The following is a 26,111-nucleotide window of genomic DNA, read 5'->3' as shown; positions in this document are numbered from 1 at the left end:
TGCTTAGCAACCAAAGACGCCAAAAGCAATCTGATAGACGCAGCGAAGACGCATTTGTAAAAAATAAAATCAAACGTGGCATTAATAATATCACACAAAATCACGAGAACAAATTGAAATGGCTGACACAGACCCAACATGTTTGGTATGTACTACAGTATAGCAACAGAACTGATTTGAAATTCAAATGCAAGTACAGTAATAATAGTATGCGCTAGTACTGTTATAACTTAGTTAAACTAAAGGCATGTTCAGAAGCTGGTTCATTTCTGCTAACAGCCCGCATAATGTGTATATTACAATGGAAAGAACCCTGTGCTTTCAGTGTCAGGGTTTTTAAACGACAAAACACGATTTTTAAAAAGATTTATTCTTTTTATTTTCTAAATACAGTGAGCTGCAAATATCTCAGCTCAAGGTGGTGTATTGTTGATTTGATAGCCTTTATTACAGTTAACAAACCATGTATGTACAATCAATATGTGAAATCATTAGTCCGTGTGGCAGCCCCGTAGCTGCTTCATAAACCGGAGGACACAATCTAAAGCAAAACAAAGGCAATCCACTGATCAGAAGGCTTTGCGTGTGAAAAAGCTCTCTCCATCCCATCAATTCATATTAAAGCATTATACAAGACCACTGTGATTTCCCTCTTAAAACCTCCTCCTTGCTTCACAACTGAAATCATCCTTTCTGAAATGTATTTTTGTTTTGTTTAGGCATCCCTTACTTACTATTGCCAGGAGAAATACTACCGACATGTAATAAAGATTGCAAGTGAATTTCTGAAAAAGTACATCAATGACCCTGTTCTGCTGTTTTTTAAAGCCTATGGAATATTAATGGAAGGTAAGTTGAAATGCATTGGTGTGGAAGGTAAGTACACTATGCACGATCATTCAGCTGACATATGTTTACAATAGTTGCACAAACCTTACCCAGAGTGCCAGTGATATCCATGGCAGTGAAAGTGGATTTATCTTTTCAGAGGAGGCTTTGTGGTCCAGTGGTTAAAGAAACTGGCTTGTAATCCAGAGGTACCCGGTTCAAATCCCAGCTTAGTCACTGACTTGTACAAGCAAGTCACTTAACTTCCTTGTGCTCTGTCTTTTGGGTGAGACGTTCTTGTAAGTGACTTTGCAGCTGATGCGTAGTTCACACACCTTTAGTCTCGTATCTTGTAAAGTGCTTTGTGATGGTGGTCCATTATGTAAGGCGCTATATAAAAATAAAAATACAAAGTTTGCAGATGATTCTAACCACTGTTCCACCATTACAGGTCGTACCCAAGAAGCCATTAGAGAGTTGAATCAAGTAAAGGACAAAACAGATGTGTCCCTTTGTTCCACTATGGCCCTCATTTATGCTCACAAACAAAGTGAAACTGTCGGTGGGTATCTGCTTACTTATGTATTTAACATAATAAAACTACAATTGTGGTCTCTATTCACAAATATTGAACTCACAAGTGTGCGTGAAACTTCAAAGACTAAACAGCAACTATTTCTGAATTTCAAATTTCAATTTAAATCATCATGAAAGAGTTTTAGAAAATGATGAATGAAACCAAGAAGAGTTTAAATAGTCAACCCACTTTCCTTTAAAGATAGTAACGGAGATTGTTTTTATTTCATATAAATAATGATGTTTTGCTTGTTAAAAGACCGAGATGCCGTTGTGGAACTAGAGAGTGAATTGAAAATAAACAGAAAGACTGCTAGAGAGAAGCCTCTGTACTATGCTGGGATGTTTCTGTGGCTGTTGGGGCGCAGTGACAAAGCCAAGGAGTATATAGACAGGATGCTGAAAATTGCAGACTCATCAAGAGAGGTTGGTAGATCCTAAAATCCATATATACTCAGTGTTGGGAATAACACAGTCCAGTACATGTAATGCATTACTGCAATCTGATTACATATATACTCAGTGTTGGGGAGTAACACAGTCCAGTACATGTAATGCATTACTACAATCTGATTACATATATACTCAGTGTTGAGGAGTAACACAGTCCAGTACATGTAATGCATTACTGCAATCTGATTACATATATACTCAGTGTTGAGGAGTAACACAGTCCAGTACATGTAATGCATTACTGCAATCTGATTACATATATACTCAGTGTTGGGGAGTAACACAGTCCTGTACATGTAATGCATTACTGCAATCTGATTACATATATACTCAGTGTTGGGGAGTAACACAGTCCAGTACATGTAATGCATTACTGCAATCTGATTACATATATACTCAGTGTTGGGGAGTAACACAGTCCAGTACATGTAATGCATTACTGCAATCTGATTACATATATACTCAGTGTTGAGGAGTAACACAGTCCAGTACATGTAATGCATTACTGCAATCTGATTACATATATACTCAGTGTTGAGGAGTAACACAGTCCAGTACATGTAATGCATTACTGCAATCTGATTACATATATACTCAGTGTTGGGGAGTAACACAGTCCAGTACATGTAATGCATTACTGCAATCTGATTACATATATACTCAGTGTTGGGGAGTAACACAGTCCAGTACATGTAATGCATTACTGCAATCTGATTACATATATACTCAGTGTTAAGGAGTAACACAGTCCAGTACATGTAATGCATTACTGCAATCTGATTACATATATACTCAGTGTTAAGGAGTAACACAGTCCAGTACATGTAATGCATTACTGCAATCTGATTACATTGTTTAAGTAACTTGGCACTGTAACGGTTCATTGTTTGTAACTTTAAAAAAAAAGGCAGAACGGCTAATGCATAATGTGGGAAAGAGCTTCAACAGTGCAAGTCGGAGAGTAAATGCAGTAATGAGCAAATCCATTCAATTGGCTAAGCAGAGTCCGGGGGCGGTTCCCACAACTGCAATGGTGTACCTGTGACCTGGAACCCCAATACAGGGCGGGGAACAGACAATTCTCAGTTGACAATTTTCAATTACTACAATACACTATTTCAAACATAGCAAAAACCTTGATTGGGTGTGGCTTGTCAGGACAGGAATTGGCTTCTCCTATGAAGTAGCTATTTCTAAGTAACATGTTTTTCAAAGTAATAAGTAATTGTAACTATTTTGTTCAAGTAACTGTAACATTCTTAGTTTGAAAAGTAACTTCCCCGACATTGTATATACCGTGTATTGATCTAGATATTTAAGGTCGCTTGTAACATGTGTTATCATACTATTCCTATGTTGTAATAATTCTCACTGAAGGTATGGGTGTGGGGTATGGGTGTATGAATATGTTTATATTGTAAGATTGCATGTTATTTTAAAAATTTATACAAATATTTATTAAAACTATTTTTTCTATAGTTACTGATATGACTTGTTGCCTGAGACATTTTTTTGAATCTAGTCCTGAAGCCCTTGTCCTGTCCGTACCCAAGGTATATGGGTGTGACTTGGAAATTATTGGAATGTAGAATTATGCTTACCAAAAAGAAAAGCATGGCAACTGATTGCTTGCTTTAAAATGAATTACACATGAAATGTTCCATTTCCGATTGTGTGCAGGGTCTTGTTCTTAAAGGATGGATAGAACTGAACTCTGACAAGGAGTTTAACAGAAACAAATCCATCAGATATTTTGATGACGGAGTACAAGACTCGAAAGATGTGATAGGCTTGATGGGAAAGGTATGCACTCTATATCTGTAATCTACTCGAACAGTGAGTCATGACTGTGTTTAAAAGCATACACTCCAAAGAGATGAAGCAATAACTTGTTTTTGTATCCAATGCTTAATCTACAGGTTAAGTATTTCATGAAAAGACAGAATTATTCTGGAGCCCATGAAATTGTGAACCAGATTGTTGTCTCACACCCCAGTTTTCTGCCATCACTGATCTTAAAGATGAAGCTGTTTCTAGCACAACAGGATTGGGACCAGACGCTTGAAACAGCCCAGAGGTAAGTAAAAAATAAACAGATTCAAGTATTAACAAACAAGCCCTAACCATATATCTATATTTGTGGAATTAGAAATGGGTTCAAAAATAGATATATTTTCAGGCCTCATCATTTATTAGAATAGTGAATGATTACCTCCTTGTACATTACACTTAAAAACAAATTAGAGCCTATGTGAGCTACTGCTGCACGGTGCTGACATGTGACTGACGGAGCAAGCCCTGCTAGAGTGGTGTGCTTGCCTGATATAGAGACCATGCGTATGGTATGCATACAAGTATGGGGTTTTGGTTTATATGAACTAATTTATTAATGTTGTTGTATCTATTGTAATGTGCTGTTTGTATGTGTTAGTTGTACACTATATATTTTTTTTGGTTTCTCACGAGCCCAAGGACTTCCGATGTAAATGAGCTTATAGCTAAGTCTGGGTACAATACATCTTGTGGCTTGTCATGAATGTTAAAAATTGTACATTGTCCCTGACAAATACATTTTTAAAAAAATAGGTTGAACCTCTGGGATGCTATGTTCTGTTTACAAAGACAATGCCATCAAGTGTATTTATATATTCCAGAATTCTTCAGAAAGACAGGACTAATGTGGATGCTCTCCAGGCTCTGGTGGTTCACAGCCTTGCAAAGGATGGCAACCTAGCTAAGGTGAATAAATCAAACATTTCCACGATACCAAACCAAGAAACATGAAACATTATTATTATTATTATTATTATTATTATTATTATTATTATTATTATTATTATTATTATTTAAACAGGTGAACTGAGAATAAGAGAAAAAGCTGTAGGGTTTTTACGTACACACACACACACACACACACACACACACACACACACACACACACACACACATATATATATATATATAGGTCGAGTAATTTATCAGCTGTCACAGAAACTTGAGATGGAATTGTTTTCTTATAGCTCATTGAAGAGGCCCACCTATTATTTTTTATAATACATGGATTCCCTTGTATCAAAGCCCTTCTTTTCACATTGTATCAGGCTGCTGATTCTGTACGAGAGCTGATTAGTGCACTTGAGACTGCTGAGCCTGGCAATGCAAGTCTTCACCTGCACATCATAACTCCTATTAGCAGGCTGGTGAGTCATCTTTATATTCTCAAATCTGGATTTAATGGCAGCATTTGGTGTTTTAGTACATTCTCTAGCTATACAGTAACTGCTTTTGTTAAGCTAAACTTCTGTGATATATTATACCCACTTCAGTCACTGCGTGTATAATTGTACCACGAGAAGTTTCCTATCTATGTATGTATTTTTTAACACTTAAATGTTTTTTTCAGTGTTTTCGCAGGACAGCTTCTCAAACTCCATTGAGTTCACAGAAACTGTTTTAAAATTTCTAAAAATTCAAACAAAAAATTGTGACCTGAAAGGATATGTTTGATTTACAGTGTTTTTATGCTTAAGTTTACAGACCACAGTGAATCTGTCAATATCATGTTCTTAATACATTTCATCTTATAAAATGAAACCCTTTTAATCCCAAATTTGAGCCCTTTTTGGTGTAAATAAAAACATGTTGATGGTATTTCTTTGCTTTTGTTTTGTGCTTCAGTGTGGAAAGAACCAAGCAATGCAGTCCCAGATTTATGGGTTAGCTCAGCGTGCATTCCTGATGGCTCCCGCTGATGCAGACATTGCAACTGAGGTGGGCTACCTGCTCACCCTGCAGGGCAACGTCCGAGAAGCTGCAAAATGGTACTCAAATGCAGTGAACCTGGATGGAAATAGTTTACCTGCTCTAGCAGGTAATTCAGCAATACCTGTTTAAATATACCATGTCCACTTGTTCTTCATAATGGTAATAGCAATCGTGCTTGCTTTTCCACTCAGGCATAATTCGATGCCAGCTCTTGGAAGGACAGCTGCTGGAGGCAGAGCAACAGCTGGAATTCCTCAGGGAAGTTCAGCAATCCATTGGGAAGTCAAGGGTAAGGGGCTGCATACTGCTACTAGTTTACAGTGCTGATCATTTTATGCTACTTATACTAAATGTATATGAATATCTATGCTTACTCACACACGTCATTCACAACACATTACTCCAGGCCTTAAATCACTGCACTGGCTTCCTGTTAAAATCAAGATTGATTTGAAAATTCTGCTTACTACTTATAAGGCCCTTCATGGTTGCGAGCCTTTATATTTACAGGAGATGCCGGTACCTGATGCTCCGAGTCACACCTTGAGATCAGTGAATGCTGGTGCTGGTACCTGATGCTCAGAGTCACACTTTGAGATCAGTGAATGATAAGCTTTGGTAGTTCTTAGAAGTGGTGTAAAATCCGGAGGGGCGAGGGATTCTTCAGTTGCTCTGCTCCCTGCCTGTGGAACTGCGTCCCGAGTCATATCAGGAATGCTGGCACAGTCGAGTCTTTCAAATCAAGTTTAAAAACAGATTTGGTTGCGTCAGCTTATTCTTGAGCTGGATGGATTGGCCAATGGCTTCTTCTTTATTTTGTATTGTAAAGCACCCTGGATGGTTCAGGTGAAGAGTGCTATATAAAAGCACATTGTATTGCATTGTTTGTAATATTCCATTATAACTTACATTTTTAACCATTAGGTATGCAGCATGGGTTGAGGTTGCCCCTTCTCCAGAATTTCTAAACTCAATTGACAGTGATGGTCTTCCTGTTCCTGTGTATGTGCCGTCATAGCTGATGTGGTATCTCAGGACATTCAGAACTACAGCCAAATCACTAGTCAATATACAGTGGCTCTCAAAAGTATTCACCCCCTTGGACTTTTCCACATTTTATTGTGCTACAACATGGAATCAAAATTGATATAGTTAGGAGTTTTTGCTACTGATCAATACAAAAAGTCCATAATGTCAAGGTGAAAAATAAAATCTACAAATTGTTCTAAATGAATGACAAATATAAAACAGAAAATAATTGATTGCATAAGTATTCACCACCTTTGCCATGACACACCTAAATAAGCTCTGGTGCAACCAATTGTCTTTAGAAGTCACATAATTAGTTGAATGGAGTCCATCTGTGTGCAATTAAGGTGTTTCACATGATTTCAGGTTACATACACCTGTCTCTGGGAGGTCCCTCAGTTGGTAAGTACATTTCCTAACAAAAACTACATCATGAAGATGAAGGAGCATTCAAAGCAAATCCAGAATAAGGTTCTTCAAAAGCACCAATCAGGGGTAGCATATAAGAACATTTCCAAGGCATTGAATATCCCCTGGAGCACAGTAAAGTCCATTATTAAGAAATTGAGAGAATATGGCACAACTGTGAATCTGTCTAGAACAGGCTGTCCTCAAAAATTGAGTATCTGGGCGAGAAGGGCACTAGTCAGGGAGGCCACCAAGAGGCCTATGGCAACTCTAAAGGAGTTACAGTCTTCCACAGCTGAGATGGCAGCCACTGTGCATACGGCAACAATAGCCTGGATGCTTCACAAAACTGGCCTTTATGGGAGAGTGGCAAAAAGAAAGCCATTTTTGAAAAAAACTCACATCAAATCTCAGCTAGAATTTGCCAGAAGGCATGTGGGAGACTCTGAGACCAAGTGGAAGAAGATTCTATGTTCTAATGAGACCAAAATAGAGCTTTTTGGCCTCAACGCTAAGTGCTATGTTTGGCGCAAGCCTAACACCGCACATCATCCTGAGAACACCATCCCTACAGTGAAGCATGGTGGTGGCATCATTATTCTATGGGGATGCTTCTCTGTTTCAGGGCCTGGAAAGCTCGTGAAGATAGAGGGCAAAATGGGTGCAGCAAAGTACAGAGAAATCCTGGAGGAAAACCTGCTGAAATCTGCAAGAGACCTGGGACTTGGGAGAAGATTCATCTTCCAGCAGGGCAATGATCCCAAACATACAGCCAAAGCCACACTGGAGTGGCTTAAAAACAAAAATGCCAATATCCTGGAGTGGCCCAGTCAAAGCCCGGACCTCAATCCAATTGAAAATATGTGGAAAGAGTTGAAAATGCTGTTCACCAAAGGTCCCCTTCCAACTTGACGGAGATTGAGCAATTTTGCATATAAGAATGGACAAAAATTGCAGTGTCCAGATGTGCAGAGACCAAATAGACTCATGGCTGTAATTACTGCCAAAGGTGCCTCTACCAAATATTGACTCAAGGGGGTGAATACTTTTACGTTTTAAATACTGTACACTTGGTCTGCCTAATCCTCAGATCCCAGATGAAACGGGTCTTTGTTGGAGTGAAATTTACCAGCACCTCCAGGTATGGGGAGCTTGTCTCATTTGTTTCGTGGACGATACAGATGTTGTGCTAAATGTGATCTGTTCATTGTTAGGAAGTGGTGTACCTTCAGGCAGTACTGGCTTCCAAGCAGGGCCAGGATCAGGAGGCAGTGAGCAGCCTGCTGAAGGAAGCTCTGGAGCTGCACTTCTCTGCCCTGGAAGGGCTTCCATTGGGAGGGGAGTACTTAGAGAAACTGAACCCTGCCTTCCTGCTCGAGGTAGTGAGAGCATATTTAGACTTCTATCCAAACAAGGTAAATGAAAAAAAAGCAATGTCAATGGAGTATTTGAAAAGTACAAAAGGGAAACTATCATGCAATGTAATCTCTGTTCTGTGGTTAAATCCAATATTTATGTATTATCCCTGATGAGGATGAATATTCCAGAGGTATAGGGGGTATAGCGAATGCCTTGGTGTGTGCACATGTTGTATTTGTTTCAACTATATGTTGATAAGCATTGTTTTAATGCAAATTGACTGGACATTTCTTATAAATCTGGTTAGAGATTTATTCAGTGGTTGAAAGTGAGATGTGTTAATGCAGATTCAAATGGTGTGTGTGTGTGGGGGGGGGGGGGGGGGGGGGGGGGGGGGGGGGGGGGGTGCTTTTTGTGCCAAAAATACATCAAATGGTTACAAATCCTCTTGTTGCAAAACAAAAGTCTACATTGAAATGAAATGCAGGTTGTTATCTGTGACTCATTTTGTGAGGAGGTGCTGATGTAACCTTTTAAAATACGGCCCAGCTGAAAAAACAATTACAGTACTGTAGGAAAAAGTGCCCATAGTGAGAGTTTCAGTGTAGTCGTGGACTCCCCTGCTATCCATATCTCTTCCTTCATCCTCATTTGAAGTTTATATTCTTGTTACTTTTCCTTTTTCAGCCTTGGATTCCTGGCCAGCCCTTGCCCTTTGTGCTGAAGCACTCAGCTATGATCCTAGACCCAGTGGTTAAAGCTGCCCCTGCTCTGCTGGAAGCTGTCTATCTTTTGGCCAAAGTTAAATATCTCTCAGGTAAGAATTTTTTAGTGTTATACATGCTGTGTCTGCCTGATAGATCCCCATGGCTGTTTTGGGTCATTTGTAACGGGCAGAGTTGTGTGATACACTGCTGTCATGGATTGCCCTGTCCCATGTCAGTTAGATGAGATGAGGTTAAAAGCTCTACAGCCATGAATGCAGACGAGTCCGGCATTTTTGTGTTGTGGTTAAGACGCAGGGTCACCGGTTTGCACCAGCCTCAGCCCGGCCTGTTACATATTCATAGATTTCTGTAGTCACAATTTAAACCCTGAACAGCTGAGTCACGTGAACACTTCAGTTCCTCACTCCTTCACAGTTGAGTTACTCAGGGTAAATAATTTCTAAAAATCAATGCAATAAAACACGCCCTCTCCCTAGTACATAAATAAGGCACTGTATGTAGTGTGTACAGTATTGGAGTTGAGTTACTCAGGGTAAATAAATTCTAAAAATTACTGCAATAAAACACGCCCTCTCCCTAGTACATAAATAAGGCACTGTATGTAGTGTGTACAGTATTGGAGTTGAGTTACTCAGGGTAAATAAATTCTAAAAATTACTGCAATAAAACACGCCCTCTCCCTAGTACATAAATAAGGCACTGTATGTAGTGTGTACAGTATTGGAGTTGAGTTACTCAGGGTAAATAAATTCTAAAAATTAATGTAATAAAACACGCCCTCTCCCTAGTACATAAATAAGGCACTGTATGTAGTGTGTACAGTATTGGAGTTGAGTTACTCAGGGTAAATAAATTCTAAAAATTCATGCAACAAAACACGCCCTCTCCCTAGTACATAAATAAGGCACTGTATGTAGTGTGTACAGTATTGGAGTTGAGTTACTCAGGGTAAATAAATTCTAAAAATTACTGCAATAAAACACGCCCTCTCCCTAGTACATAAATAAGGCACTGTATGTAGTGTGTACAGTATTGGAGTTGAGTTACTCAGGGTAAATAAATTCTAAAAATTAATGCAATAAAACACGCCCTCTCCCTAGTACATAAATAAGGCACTGTATGTAGTGTGTACAGTATTGGAGTTGAGTTACTCAGGGTAAATAAATTCTAAAAATTAATGCAATAAAACACGCCCTCTCCCTAGTACATAAATAAGGCACTGTATGTAGTGTGTACAGTATTGGAGTTGAGTTACTCAGGGTAAATAAATTCTAAAAATTAATGCAATAAAATACGCCCTCTCCCTAGTACATAAATAAGGCACTGTATGTAGTGTGTACAGTATTGGAGTTGAGTTACTCAGGGTAAATAAATTCTAAAAATTAATGCAATAAAACACGCCCTCTCCCTAGTACATAAATAAGGCACTGTATGTAGTGTGTACAGTATTGGAGTTGAGTTACTCAGGGTAAATAAATTCTAAAAATTACTGCAATAAAACACGCCCTCTCCCTAGTACATAAATAAGGCACTGTATGTAGTGTGTACAGTATTGGAGTTGAGTTACTCAGGGTAAATAAATTCTAAAAATTAATGCAATAAAACACGCCCTCTCCCTAGTACATAAATAAGGCACTGTATGTAGTGTGTACAGTATTGGAGTTGAGTTACTCAGGGTAAATAAATTCTAAAAATTACTGCAATAAAACACGCCCTCTCCCTAGTACATAAATAAGGCACTGTATGTAGTGTGTACAGTATTGGAGTTGAGTTACTCAGGGTAAATAAATTCTAAAAATTAATGCAATAAAACACGCCCTCTCCCTAGTACATAAATAAGGCACTGTATGTAGTGTGTACAGTATTGGAGTTGAGTTACTCAGGGTAAATAAATTCTAAAAATTAATGCAATAAAACACGCCCTCTCCCTAGTACATAAATAAGGCACTGTATGTAGTGTGTACAGTATTGGAGTTGAGTTACTCAGGGTAAATAAATTCTAAAAATTAATGCAATAAAATACGCCCTCTCCCTAGTACATAAATAAGGCACTGTATGTAGTGTGTACAGTATTGGAGTTGAGTTACTCAGGGTAAATAAATTCTAAAAATTAATGCAATAAAACACGCCCTCTCCCTAGTACATAAATAAGGCACTGTATGTAGTGTGTACAGTATTGGACATTCTGTGTCCCAATTACTGTTCCAATTATTGTTGAAGGGCAGTATCTACATTCTATACATGAGATACTAATCTTGTCTACAGCAGTGTCATTTCTCCATTTATGGCATTGTGTCCAGATGGGAGAAACTCCCTTACTGAGCCACTAAGACTCCTTCATAACTTTAAATAAGCTTCTTTTCTTCTTTGGGCTCTGGACTATGGAGATTTATTCCAGATTCTGATGATCATACTACCTGCTTACTTTCTTGGATATCATGAAATTAGAATCTGAGGTGTGTATCTGTGTAGAGTTCATCTTTGGGGAGTTTTTGTTTTAATTATTTAAACTGACTTTTGTCTGCAGGTGATTTCGAAGCAGCCCAGAGCTGTTTACAGCGCTGCCTGGAGCTCGACGGCACCTTTGCAGAGGCACACCTTCTAATGGCTCAGGTATACCTCTCCACGGGGGATTTCAAACAGTGTTCCCACTCTCTGGAGATGGCTGTCAGCTACGACTTCAAGGTAAAGCCCTACCATAGGCATGGCTAGCAAAGGCTGGACCTTCTTGATAAATATAAAAACAGCTCTTCTGGATATCAAACATTTTATTTAAACACACAGTAATTCTTTATATTCCTTTTTCCCCCATTAGGTTAGAGAACTACCTGTTTACCACTTCTTCAGAGCCCAAGCACTTAAGAAGACAGGCAGTCTTCCAGAAGCCATCAAAACCCTGCAGATGATCCTGAGTCTGCCGGGGATGAGGAGAGCTGGAGCTGGGAAAGCAGCGGAGGCCCCCAGCAGCTCTAGCGACCGTGTTTCTGTGTACCTGGAGCTGGCAGAGGCTCTGTGGCTAAACGGGGAGCAGGTAAGAAGAGCAACAACAAATAAATCACTTTTTAATCTTACTTTTAATTAGCCCTTTCAAGGTTCTTCAGTCTTTGCTTGCCCCAGGCTATACAGTATTTCTGCAGTTCCCCATTTAAAGAGCAAGTTGTATTCCCACAGCATGAAGCTACCAAGATAATGCAAGATGCCATTGTTGAGTTTACTGGAACTCCTGATGAGATGCGTGTAACTCTTGCTAACGTCGATTTAGCCCTGAACAAAGGAGACACTGAGACTGCTTTGAGTGTGCTCAGAAACATCACACCCACTCATCCATACTACACTGAGGCTAAAGAGAAAATGGCTGACATTTACCTGCATAAACGGAATGACAAGAGACTCTACATTGGATGCTATAGGTAATTGAAGGGCAATTCCATTTCTAAACTTAAGCTTCTTTATAAATCACAAATGTTATAGCTCATCTTCTTTGATAAATGTATAATATGAATGTGTGTTATTATTATTATTATTATTATTATTTATTATTATTATTATTATTATTATTATTATTGCCACTTACTGTACATTTGGTTTGAATACATACATGGGATTCTAAAAGATATCATTGATTGTGATTGATAATAAACATTGATTATGTGACAAAACCAACAGTGAATATGGAAAAGAAGAGCCTATATTATGTAACAGTGATACACTTGTAATAGCACAGCTCAATGTATTTCTGTAGTTGTGATTTAAACAGCAATGAGATTTTGTTTTCTTTGTATCATCTTTGCAGAGAATTATGGGACCGGGTGCCAGGTGCACATTCAAGTCTTTTACTGGGGGATGCTTATATGAAAATCCAGGAGGTATTAATATTCATTTCTGTCAGTTCATACATATTCAACAATTCAAAGAGTCAGCCTTGTCCTGGCTAACACTTATAATTACTGATGTGTATTTCCAGCCTGAAAAAGCCATTGAGATGTATGAAGAGGCACTAAAGAAGAACACAAGAGATGCGGTCCTGGCAAGCAGGACAGGCCAGGCTTTAGTTAAAACCCACCAATATAATAAGGTATCATTGTGATAAGGTATCATCGCAGCTGACCTTCAATTGTGAGGGCTTGGTGTTAGTAAGTGAGCATGAAGGACATATATACATTGCTGTGTAAAAGTCTTAGACATGTTGCATTTTTCTACTCTGATGCATCATGAACATTTTACTCAAAGCCTCCACTAGTGTTTTCTGCTATTACAACAACCTTGACATGCAGAAAGAAGGAAAGGCATTGAGTGAAATCAATCAATCAATATTTATTTTATATAATGCCTTTCATAGGGGACCACAATCACAAAGCGCACAATAGCTCGCATCACTCGATTTTCAAGGTGTGGTATCCGAAGCATAATCAACAAGTACAGAGAAACATCATCTGTTGATTTGATCGACAACGACACCTGTGCCTTCTGCCAGTTCTGTTGTCAATTCAACGCTTTTCTTCTTTCTATTCATTAAGGATATAGTATCTTCAAGTATTGCTCATCCTTGTTAGACAGCTTTTTGGGTCTTCCAGTCCTGGGTTTGTCATTTACAGATGATGTTTCTCTGTACTTGTTGATTATGCTTCGGATACCACACCTTGACAATCGAGTGATGCAAGCTGTTTCACTCAATGTTTTCCTTCTTTATGCAAGTCAAGGTTGTTATAATAGTAGAAAACACTAATGGCGGCTTTGAGTAAATTGCTGATGCTCATAATGCATCACAGTGTAGAAATGCAACATGTCTAAGACTTTTGTACAGCAATGTATATATATATATTGGCATTTGTATCTACTCTTGGAAGTCAATTCCACCGGCTTAGAGTTATTTTCAATCTGTCACTGACTGCCTTACACAGTCTGTTGATTTCTTACAGTATTGGCTTTTAAAGGCTCTACTATGTTTAGATGTCTCCATATTGTGTTAAGACATTAATAGTTTGTACTTGGGTACTGTATGACTTTCATTTGTTTCTTGTTTGACTTAACAAACATGGTAAGAAGCACACAGACTGTGTCATTCTTTTTTGTATTTATTTACTACTGTGTTTTCATTTTGACGGTCTCTTTCAGGCTATTCATTACTATGAAGCAGCGTTAAAGATCAAAGGGCAGGATTTCCTGTATCATGACTTGGCAGAGCTGTTCCTGAAACTCAGGCAATACGATCAAGCCAAGAAACTTCTCCAACAGGTTTTGCAGCATGACTACGGTAAACGTTTGTATGGCAGTGGTGCATTGTTTTTATTTTAGTGACACAGCGCACGTCCCATTCGCTGAAACACGTGATTACTTAATCAGAGATGTTTTTTACTTTAGTCAATGGAAAAACATAAGCACTGGTACTTCTACTAATATACACAATTCTTTTTGTGGATCTAAAGCTGAGGGAACACAAAGCCACTTTGTGGTTTGGAACTTGGTTTCAGGATACTAGGTTACAGGCCATTCCATGGCACACCAGGGGAGACTTGGGGTTTGATACAATTAAAGCCCCTTTCTCACTGTCATTCCAACCTGGGTCCGGACCCGTGTTCTGGCTAGCCGGGTCACAATCCCACGTAGTGTGACACCACGTACCTGGGTCGTACCCAGGTTAACCCGGGTCCCAGCGACCCACCTCAGGATGTGGGTCAACACTCTTTGACCCGGGTTGAGCGAAACAAAATGCATGACGGAGGACAAAATAACAAACAGCCGCACCTGCTGAAGGTTTCACTTCGGCAAGGAACATTTTGTTTTTTTCTGCCATATTTTTGTTGCTTAAAACACAGCGTGAGCCAGATTGCAGCAGGGATGAAGAAACATTTGGGCAGACGGTTCAATCCAGAGACGCTTGGATGGAAGCGTCCGTAACAAGCTGCTTCTGTGGCATTGATACCCGCATTGTGCACTTGCGTTTATCACCCAGGTCAGCCCTGCTTTATTAAAATCAGTGTGAAATTGTGTACTCGATCCACGTGACACCGGGTCCTGACCCACGTAGAGCATGCCAGTGTGAAAGAGGCTAAAATTGCCTCAAACTAGGTCCCCTGGTCTCCTGGAACTAGGTTTCAAGCCACTGTTCCTGAAAAAGAAGCTTTAAAGTCTTTCAGTCAATTGTTTTTTGTTTTTTTGATTAGCACTGCTACTATGCACTGTGATGAACCCTCTAAACACAGGTTTTTAAATGTGTGTTTCAGCAAACGATTTGACTTTGATGATGAATGGCGTCAAGTATTTAATTCTTCTGGCAAAGGCGTACACTCAGTCCAGAGACCTGAAAGAGGCTGTAGAAACATTAATCAAGGTAAAGAACTGAGTAAAACAGCCCACAGTCAGGAGACCTGAAAGAGGCTGTAGAAACATTAATCAAGGTAAAGAACTGAGTAAAACAGCCCACAGTCAGGATATCTGAAAGAGGCTGTAGAAACATTAATCAAGGTAAAGAACTGAGTAAAACAGCCAACAGTCAGGAGACCTGAAAGAGGCTCTAGAAACATAAAGCAAGGTAAAGAACTGAGTAAAACAGCCCACAGTCAGGAGACCTGAAAGAGGCTGTAGAAACATTAATCAAGGTAAAGAACTGAGTAAAACAGCCAACAGTCAGGAGACCTGAAAGAGGCTCTAGAAACATAAAGCAAGGTAAAGAACTGAGTAAAACAGCCCACAGTCAGGAGACCTGAAAGAGGCTGTAGAAACATTAATCAAGGTAAAGAACTGAGTAAAACAGCCAACAGTCAGGAGACCTGAAAGAGGCTCTAGAAACATAAAGCAAGGTAAAGAACTGAGTAAAACAGCCAACAATCAGGAGACCTGAAAGAGGCTGTAGAAACATTAATCAAGGTAAAGAACTGAGTAAAACAGCCAACAGTCAGGAGACCTGAAAGAGGCTGTAGAAACATAAAGCAAGGTAAAGAACTGAGTAAAACAGCCCACAGTCAGGAGACCTGAAAGAGGCTGTAGAAACATTAATCAAGGTAAAGAACTGAGTAAAACAGCCCACAGTCAGGAGACCTGAAAGAGGCTGTAGAAACATTAATCAAGGTAAAGAACTGAGTAAAACAGCCCACAGTCAGGAGACCTGAAAGAGGCTGTAGAAACATAAAGCAAGGTAAAGAACTGAGTAAAACAGCCCACAGTCAGGAGACCTGAAAGAGGCTGTAGAAACATTAATCAAGGTAAAGAACTGAGTAAAACAGCCCACAGTCAGGAGACCTGAAAGAGGCTGTAGAAACATAAAGCAAGGTAAAGAACTGAGTAAAACAGCCCACAGTCAGGAGACCTGAAAGAGGCTGTAGAAACATTAATCAAGGTAATGGTAAACAGTGCAGGTGCAAGTGATCAGTAAACAGACAGACAATGATGATTCAGGTGCAATGATGTTTTATTTTGCAATCCAATTGCCTGATGGCGAAACAACAATAAACAATAACAATATTAACAGGCAATACAGCGGTATGTATTGCTCTGTTTTAATCCACACTTCTTTAGTGATAGAAAGGGCAGTGATGATTTAGTGTAACATAGCTCCACCCCCTTTCTAGATTGCTGACTTCCACCTAACCCTGGGAATGAATTATCAGGCCATCCAGTCCTGGCTACACCATTCCCTTTACACAGTGCCCTAGCAGGTTGGGAGGGAGGTCTAACACCAAGAATCATTCGATCTCTGTCACAGTTACATGGTGCAATATGCAAGCAAATGTTTAACAGTATATGAGGCACAAGTAACTCAGTTAAAACAAGCTAACCTTAACCCTAACCCTACCCAACATATAAAAATAGACTAGTAATTGTACTTTGAAGAGACTGGCTTGGCCATGTCCAGTCCTATCACTGGCATGTGATATTGCTTTGTTAGTGTGCTGGCTACTCTCCTATCCGGATATCCCTTCTTAGTTGCTGACATTTTTATTGATTGCATGTGGCTGTTGAGTTCTCCCATTAAACACGGTTTGTTGCTCAGAAATGTTTTAAGTGAACAGTTTACACTGCTATTTAAAGGGCAATAAATTAATGTTAACAAATGAGAAAAAACATGAGTGCTTAACAAACCATAAATTAAACTGCTGAGGTTTTTGTTTTACAAGATATAAAAGCAGTATTTGTGTAATTATGCTGACGTGTCTTCCAGCGTGGGTGCAAGCCATCGTGTTTGTGGCATGGAGGCATGCAGTGCAGTCTTATCGAAGAGTGTTGAAGGAATAGCCAGGAAACATTGTTGTTTTTCAGTCCCTTCTCTTTTGTTCTTGTCAGGCCTATGATGTTCAGTCCCGAGTACTGAGACGGCTCTCAGTAGATCAGCCCGAGAGGATGCCCTCCCAGAGAAAAGTGGCTTCTTTAATATGTTCCCAGATAGCCCAGCAGGAACTGGCTTTGAAGGAATATGAAATGGCTATCAAATATTACAAGGAGGCTCTGACGTACTCTGAAGATGACAGCAAAGTCAGTTTTAGATTTTTTAAATACCTACTGTGTATGAAAAGTCCTAATAAAACCATTCAGCCTTTTTTATGCATATTTATGTATCCAGTTCAAAAGTATAATATATATATATATATATATATATATATATATATATATATATATATATATATATATAGTATATTGTTGTATTTTATTTATATTTTACCATTCTAAACCCTTAGATAATGCTGGAGTTGGCTAATCTATACCTGGAGCAAGGAGATGTGGATTCTTGCCAGCACCAATGTGCAATGCTGCTCAAGAACGAAGATGACAATGAAGATGCTGCTATGGTACTTTTGCATACTGTTGCCAGCCAAGCCTCATTGCTCTGTGGTGAACAGCAGAGCAAGGGATCACTTTCATTACTTTGAAGACAAGGAGATTTCAAATAACCTTTTTCATATACAGGGTATTTTCTGAAGCAGGTGAAAGGGCATTTCTATTGAGAGGTGTAAAATGATGTTAGCATATATAAAACAAGCAACTACTCATAGCAACGGTCAAGCTGCTTTTTCCTGCAATTGTTTTATTCCTCTCAGAAAATGTGTCTTTTGTGTTTGCACTAGCTTCACAATAAAGCCCTCAATGTTCTGGCAGTAAATATGCATGAGGAATGTTGTCAACATCAAGGGTATGAATGTTTTAGAGTAAGATTGCACGTGCTTCTGATGATACACCTTATTGAGTAGATATAAGGAGTGTATCGATGCTTGTATATTTTCAGAGAAACACCTTTAAGAAATGTGAAGTTGTTAGGTATTAATTAAATGGAATAAAATGTGTTTATTTACTCAACACAAAACAATACGGTCCCTCCGTTTCCCTTTTCCCTTTCCCGTTTACACAATTATTGAGTAACAATCAATGACAATCTGACAGTTTTATTTAATATAGAACCTGCCATAACCAAATTAACTAAAACTCACTTATATTTTACAATTGTATCCTTTATCCTTTTGATATGAAATCCTTTGTTTTTTCACTTTCCTTAGTTTTCTTACAAATCTTGCAGTGAATTGTGGGATTGTAGTCCTGGGAAAGATGTTATCTCCAATTAAGAACTCAACAAAGAACTGCATATCCCAGTTTTCACATGTTCATGTTAGGGTAAGGAAAAGTCACATTGTTGCGGCGAATCAGTTGCATTTATTAGTTTTGCAGCATATTTTCATTGCCAGTTGTCAGCAGGGCCTCAGTATGGCAGTAAAAATGTCTGCACCCCAGATGAGAGGAAAATTCAATTCCAATCTGCTTTTAAAACACTCAATGCGGAAGTCAATTGTCATTGAGTGGTACTCAACTGTAAAGGTGAGGAAAGGGCAGCTTTGTTTGTTTTTTAAATCATCACATTCATTACTAGCTGTGTTGTGATTGATTTAATACCTGCAGACAGATACTTCTTAAAGGAAATTACTTGGAAACTACAAGTATCAGCTTACCCCGGGTAATTATTGAAACTTTGAACGATGTTCAGCCAGGGAAGTGCATTCACCTTTTTCCCTTGAGTGTGAACCCACAGAACATCAAAACTGAAGCGTTTCTGTTGAGGATCGTAATCCTTGAATGTGACTTCCCTTGTAGATGATGGCAGACCTCATGTTCAGAAGACAAGACTATGAAAAAGCAATACTTCATTACAGACAGCTGATGGGACGAGCATCAGGTAGAACAGCTAGCCCCTGGAATCATGCTGGCAAAGTCGTACAATTCTTAGTGTCTCCCATGGGACCACAAGGCACAACCTTGGGCCAGACACTTCATGATTGTATCTGGGTTTTTTTTGTTTTTTCTTACCTTAATAGGTAACTTTTTAGTCCTGGCCAAGCTAATTGATTTACTGAGGAGAACTGGTAAACTTGATGATGCACCAGCGTTTCTGGAAATGGCAGAAAAGACATCTACCAGGTCTACCCTTGAACCAGGCTACAATTACTGCTTAGGGCTATATTTGTGGTATGTACTACTTGAATACTCTCTTGAAAAAGTGAGGTCTTGAGCTTTTAGGATCTGGCTCATTGTATGTCACATGAATGCAGTTTATGCATCTAAATGAAAAAAAAACTGTGACATAATGTTACAGGTCAGCATACTTCTACAGAATAGAATTTATAGAATTAGAATTTAGAGAATGGAATGATTGTGTTTTACTCTTTGTTGATTGCACAGCACATTCTCTCACAGTTCACTCACAGTAAATATGTTGCAGCAGTTGGTAGATTCACACAATGAGATATGTGTCTAATATTGCTATGTGATGCTTTGCATAATAAAATGTTGTGTCACTGGTAAAACTGAAGAATAAACAAGGGTAAACAGAGAATGCTGCATGAATATTGATTTTAGCAAGAATGTTCAAGTGGGTTCATTACTGATGTCCTTACCAGTGAAATAAATCCTTCACTCTATCACCATAACTAGAAAAGAGAAACTAGTAGATGAAGGGTAGGAAACCCCTACATTAGATACATTAGTATAGAAATGAACTTTATCCTCAGTGAATCTAAGCATCCACTTAGCAATGCAGCATCCTTTGGAACAGTGTGGTCTTCACTGAATCTGTATATATATATATATATATATATATATATATATATATATATATATATATATATATATATATATATATATATATATATATATATATATATATATGTGTGTGTGTGTGTGTGTGTGTGTGTGTGTGATTTTATTCAGGTATATGGGACAACCAAATGAGGCACTGAGGCATTTGAATAAGGCCCGTAAAGACACCGAGTGGGGACAAGATGCTGTGTACAAAATGATCCAGATATGCCTGAATCCAGACAATGAGACCGTAGGAGGAGAAGTGTTTGTAAGCATTGACGAGGAAACCAGGTAACACCATCCAGGCATGGAGCAACATTAAGAAGTCTAATGGTACTGCACAATGCAAATTACACAGAAACACAGCTTATTAATACATGCATTGCTATTGTGCTGCGGGGCAGGTAACATGAGGTCAAAGTTTTGTTAGACAGACTCGGTGGATTGCCCAGATATATCTATTTAGTTACTGTTACACTCAGTCAACTACTAGAGACAGTTCATTACAACACACTGTATTATGAACCTCTAACAAAATCTGAAAAAGAAGGTTCAGCTACTAGAGAGAGTTCATTACAACACGCTGTATTATTAACCTATAAAAGGATCTGATAAAGAAGGTTCAGGTATTAGATTAAGATGCGTCTCTTTCCCACTGGATTAACAGCAACAGCAACGATCTCTTGAAAGAAAGACAAGAATCAGAGGAGATGGCAGTGAGGACAGCACTGAACTTACTGAAGGAGTATCACCCTCGCACGCTGCAGGGAGAGAAGCAAGTGCTTCTGCTTCAGAACTGCTGCTTGATGGCTACCAAAGACAAGATCAATGTTGAAAAGGCTCTCGTTGCATTCACTGAAATGGCTTCATCTGAGGTATGGATGTATTGGTTGTTTAATATTTAGCAAGAATCACTCCCCTAGCGCTTACTTATGGAAATACTCATAAAAGGAAGTTAGTATCTTTCATTCCCTACCTGCTCAATACAGGTAATGTCTGTAATCTTTATTTACTGTATTTTATAAGTTGTTCCTTTGAGTCCATGTGTTAACAGTGCTAAATACCTCTGTAAGTATTACAAATATCATACATGTGATTGATGCCAATAGTGTTTGAATGATTCCAGAAGGAGCATGTGTCGTCCCTCCTGGCTATGGCACAAGCCTTCATGATCCTGAAGCAGACTCCCAGGGCCAGAAACCAGCTGAAGAGAATCACAAAAGTGTCCTGGAATGCAGCCGAGGCTGAAGACCTGGAAAAGTGCTGGTTGCTGCTGGCTGACATTTATATACAGTCTGGCAAATATGACATAGCAACGGACTTACTGAAACGATGCCTACTGTACAACAAGGTGAGGCTGAGGCATGACTGCTGTGCTTTGGGTTGAAGGTCCTGTCACAGTCATTCAGCTTGATCTTGTGCTGTAGTTGTTTTGCTGGGATGTATATTGGAATACTTGATGCCTATATTTAAATGAATGTAAGGGCCCAGAAAAAAAGAGAAAAAAATCATTATGTAATGTTACCTTACTTAAGGTATTGTAAAATGAGTGCTAATCAGGGTCTTTAAAACCAAAGGACTGTCTGTGATGCTTATGCGCTGTAGCATCAATTACATATTTATGTTGTCCACAAGTATTAAACACTACTGCATTTAGAAACACTAGAAGAAGCATAATACATTAATGACAAATATTCATATGATAAAACACAGTGTGAAAGTGTGATAAAGCACAGTGAAAGCATGGTAGTTTGATAAAGCACAGTGAAAGCATGGTAAAGTGATAAAGCACAGTGAAAGCATGGTAAAGTGTGATAAAGCACAGTGAAAGCATGGTAAAGTGATAAAGCACAGTGAAAGCATGGGTCTGGTACGTGATCAGTGCCACAGTCGAAAGCATGGTAAAGTGATAAAGCACAGTGAAAGCATGGGAAAGTGATAAAGCACAGTGAAAGCATGGTCATTTGTGATAAAGTGTAGTGAAAGCATGGTAGTGTGATAAAGCACAGTGAAAGCATGGGAAAGTGATCGTGCACAGTGAAAGCATGGGGAAAGTGATAAAGCACAGTGAAAGCATATGGTCATTTGTGATAATTTCACATCACTTTCGTACAGTCTAGTGTGATAAAGCACAGTGAAAGCATGGGAAAGTGATAAAGCACAGTGAAAGCATGGTAGTGTGATAAAGCACAGTGAAAGCATGGTCATTTGTGATAAAGCGTAGTGAAAGCATGGTAGTGTGATAAAGCACAGTGAAAGCATGGTAAAGTGATAAAGCACAGTGAAAGCATGGTAAAGTGATAAAGCACAGTGAAAGCATGGTCATTTGTGATAAAGCGTAGTGAAAGCATGGTAGTGTGATAAAGCACAGTGAAAGCATGGGAAAGTGATAAAGCACAGTGAAAGCATGGTAAAGTGATAAAGCACAGTGAAAGCATGGTCATTTGTGATAAAGCGTAGGTAATCACTGTTAAAGTCCATAGAGGTATGGTGAAGCATATTGAAATACATGGCAAACCAGGGTTAACTATGGTATAACCATGGGAGAAAACTGCAAAAGCACATGGGAAAATACAATGGTGACCCTTTAAAAAGAAAAGCCCATTGTTTTGTACTATGGGAAAATGTGCTGCATGAACATGGTGAGTAATGCTCTGAGTTGCAGCTATCGTATCTAGCAATGAAACAAAACACTTTGCATTAGATGGCAGTGTTTGCACAGTTTGCAAGGGTTCTCTTCTCGTTTTCATTTGAAAGGTTTACCTGCTGGAGTTGGGGTATAATGTTAGAGGGAATTGGTTAAATCTATAATGTAGTGATTTAGCCTATTATAATAATGCGATGAATAACTACTTGCTTGCTTGTCTTTAATAATTCTTGACATTTTGTTGAATGGTAGGTTTCTGGGAGTTTGGGTCTAACTCTAAGATGTTGTTGTCTTTCTTTTCTGTCTTTCAGTCTTGCTGTAAAGCATTTGAATACCTGGGCTTCATTATGGAGAAGGAGCAGTCTTATAAGGACGCTGCAAGTCACTATGAAATGGCCTGGAAATACAGCAACAGGGCAAACCCAGCTATAGGTGAGTTCGTTATTATCATCCTTTTAGCTACTGCTTGACCCAGCACCACTGATAGAAACACAAAGGCAAGGGCTTGGGGCTTTGGACGGCATACAGTGCAGTATACTGAGTGTATGTTTAACATGACCTGACAGAAGCCAAAAATAATATAAACGTGTTAAAAAAACAAAAAACAAAAAGAATCCTGACTTGGTGTCTGTGTTTTGTAGCTACATCCTTGCTTTGGGTTTTGCCTCCCAAAAGCATTCACTAGAAGACCACAGCGCCCCCTGCTGTTGTTGTAATGTTTTTTCACGTTTTCTTCTGCCACCTAGAGGCCAGAATAATGAAGTAGAGCTGATTTAAAGTTTTTCAGAAAATGCACATTGCAGGATTAAGAACATGTGGATCCTACTGCAGTGATGTCATCCTATTGTGTGTGTGTGTGTGTTTATTCAGCAGCTTTCATTGTGTTTTACAGGTTACAAGCTTGCTTTTAATTATCTGAAGGATAAGAAATACACAGAGGCAATACATGTCTGTCACAAGGTATGCCATGTTTTAAGTATAAAGATCAGACTTAGCACAGCCTATGAGGTCATGAAATCCAATCCAATCAAATCAAAATGTTTAAACAGTATCTCAATGCACTGTACAAGAAAGTCACAATAAAATACATTTCTATAGAGAAACAAAGTAAAAGGAAAGCAAGATCAAAAATAAAAACAGTTTGGTATAATATAATCTTAAAAATAAATCAATATTCATTGCATTTATTATTTCTCTAGGTTTTGACTGACCACCCTGATTACCCAAAAATTCGAAAAGATATCCTGGAAAAGGCCCAGTTCTCTCTTAGGCCATGAGAGAAGGATGCATGTATATTGCCAACATAATAAAAATATTTGGGACAGAATCATTTCTCGACTTATTTTAAAATGTCTTTATTAAATATGTTGTTGTGTAACAATGGGATAACATTGTGTGTAATAAACATCTAGCGCTTTGCTGCCCAGTGTCCAGTCTATCTGACATTGAGACAATAGTCATTGAATAGGAATGGGAACATACCCAGGGCTGTGAAGGGTTAGGGTTACAATCAAACCAAAACGATTAGCAGTATTCCATGTTGTAAAAGAGCAATGTTAAATTCTTATTCTGCAGCTGCTTCACTATGCAGTTTGATATATGATGGATATAGCAGCGCGATTTAGCCCATATTGCCATGTTGCGTTGGTCTGTTTAACACTATTGTGCACCAAACTATTGATATTATTAAAAATCCAATGTAACCATGTCTCTGATTTGATTCTTCTGAGCCTGGCTCCTATGCTCCAGTGATATGAAGAATGAAGTATCTATCCCTGTCTTTTCACCCCAGTTTTGAATCTCTAAGTATGTTCCCACACTGCAGCAAATTCCTAAACAGCTCAGAAGAAGTGAAAGTCAGTGGCCGTCGACAGCCAAGCCAGTTGCCTCTTTCCACTCAGGGGCTCCCTCTCGAGTAGACGCAGGAGAACTACCAGCTCCTGGAGGAGTGCAGGAGTGTGCTTGCACTCACAGGGTCTGGACAGTAGGGTCCTCTGTAGAGCTACCAGCTCCTGGAGGAGTGCAGGAGTGTGCTTGAACTCACAGTGTCTGGACAGTAGGGCCCTCTGTAGAGCTACCAGCTCCTGGAGGAGTGCAGGAGTGTGCTGAGCTCACAGTGTCTGGACAGTAGGGTCCTCTGTAGAGCTACCAGCTCCTGGAGGAGTGCAGGAGTGTGCTTGAACTCACAGTGTGTGGACAGTAGGGTCCTCTGTAGAGCTACCAGCTCCTGGAGGAGTGCGGGAGTGTGCTTGAACTCACAGTGTCTGGACAGTAGGGTCCTCTGTAGAGCTACCAGCTCCTGGAGGAGTGCGGGAGTGTGCTTGAACTCACAGTGTCTGGACAGTAGGGTCCTGTGTAGAGCTACCAGCTCCTGGAGGAGTGCAGGAGTGTGCTTGAACTCACAGTGTCTGGACAGTAGGGTCCTGTGTAGAGCTACCAGCTCCTGGAGGAGTGCAGGAGTGTGCTTGCGCTCACAGTGTCTGGACAGTAGGGTCCTCTGTAGAGCTACCAGCTCCTGGAGGAGTGCAGGAGTGTGCTTGAGTTCACAGTGTCTGAACAGAGGTAGTGGAATACAGCAAGGTGTGGAGCAGTTCAGTGCAAGTACAAGATGATGCAAGTACTGCTACAATTGGGTACCATATAGTCCAGCATAGTCAAGACTTTGAACTTTGAACTACACAGTAAGTTAAACTGAGCAAATTAATTTGATTGAAACATGCAAAATTAAGTAAATATATTTTTCTTGTGTTGAATTGTACACTGTCACTGAAAAGATCCACCAGGAGGCGGAGTTGAGACGGCACTGAATTATTTTTTGTTTCTGTGAGTGCAAGATGCTGTTTCAGCAGAACGGAGAAAAAAATTATATATTTTCCAGTAGCATTTACAAACCGCTAAAAAGACATTATTTGAAGTGACAGAGCCGGGGTGAGTGAGTTAAAGTCAGTGATTTTTTCTTTCTGTTGGTATTTGTTTCTGTTCTCTTCCAGTTCATTTATCCGTTCTTCATCCTAATCGGCATGTCAACGTAATCCTTTTAGGATTTTTTTTGCTGGTAATTGGTCCCTCAGTTTTATAGTTACTGTACAAAATAATTCAGTGCCGTCTCAACTCCGCCTCCTGGTGGATCTTTTCAGCGACAGTGTACAATTCAACACAGGAAAAATATATTTACTTACTTTTGCATGTTTCAATCAAATTAATTTGCTCATCTTAACTTAATGTGTAGTTCAAAGTTCAAAGTCTAGACTATACTGTAT

At 39.2% G+C, this 26,111-nt stretch overlaps 1 protein-coding gene across 1 annotated transcript; it reads left to right on the top strand.

Moving 5' to 3' along the window:
- The first annotated feature begins 25 nt into the window (after positions 1-25).
- Positions 26-24,540, top strand: LOC121309950 (tetratricopeptide repeat protein 21B-like). The gene is made up of 29 exons (XM_041243149.1): positions 26-145; positions 720-849; positions 1,280-1,390; positions 1,664-1,830; positions 3,538-3,660; positions 3,777-3,934; positions 4,512-4,596; positions 4,959-5,057; positions 5,536-5,728; positions 5,814-5,911; positions 8,274-8,474; positions 9,106-9,235; positions 11,674-11,831; positions 11,962-12,177; positions 12,318-12,556; positions 12,940-13,012; positions 13,111-13,221; positions 14,262-14,400; positions 15,371-15,477; positions 17,427-17,615; positions 17,819-17,929; positions 19,221-19,302; positions 19,442-19,592; positions 20,334-20,495; positions 20,872-21,079; positions 21,331-21,555; positions 23,163-23,283; positions 23,744-23,811; positions 24,051-24,540. Exons 1-29 carry the CDS (start codon positions 119-121, stop codon positions 24,126-24,128), a joined length of 3,960 nt encoding a protein of 1,319 aa, XP_041099083.1. The 5' UTR covers positions 26-118; the 3' UTR covers positions 24,129-24,540.
- The last annotated feature ends 1,571 nt before the right edge of the window (positions 24,541-26,111 follow it).

This window comes from Polyodon spathula, chromosome 3 (genome assembly GCF_017654505.1).
Source record: "Polyodon spathula isolate WHYD16114869_AA chromosome 3, ASM1765450v1, whole genome shotgun sequence".
Lineage (NCBI taxonomy): Eukaryota > Metazoa > Chordata > Actinopteri > Acipenseriformes > Polyodontidae > Polyodon > Polyodon spathula.
Note: the sequence above shows the minus strand (reverse complement) of the source record. Positions and strands in the feature narration are given on the sequence as shown.

Excerpts from the sequence above, each read along its gene's own strand:
- LOC121309950 (XM_041243149.1), top strand. The coding sequence starts at position 119 with ATGGCTGACACAGACCCAACATGTTTG. Across the intron at positions 14,401-15,370 it reads GGTTTTGCAGCATGACTACG|CAAACGATTTGACTTTGATG; the intron begins GTAAACGTTTGT and ends TGTGTGTTTCAG. Across the intron at positions 23,284-23,743 it reads CAGGGCAAACCCAGCTATAG|GTTACAAGCTTGCTTTTAAT; the intron begins GTGAGTTCGTTA and ends TGTGTTTTACAG.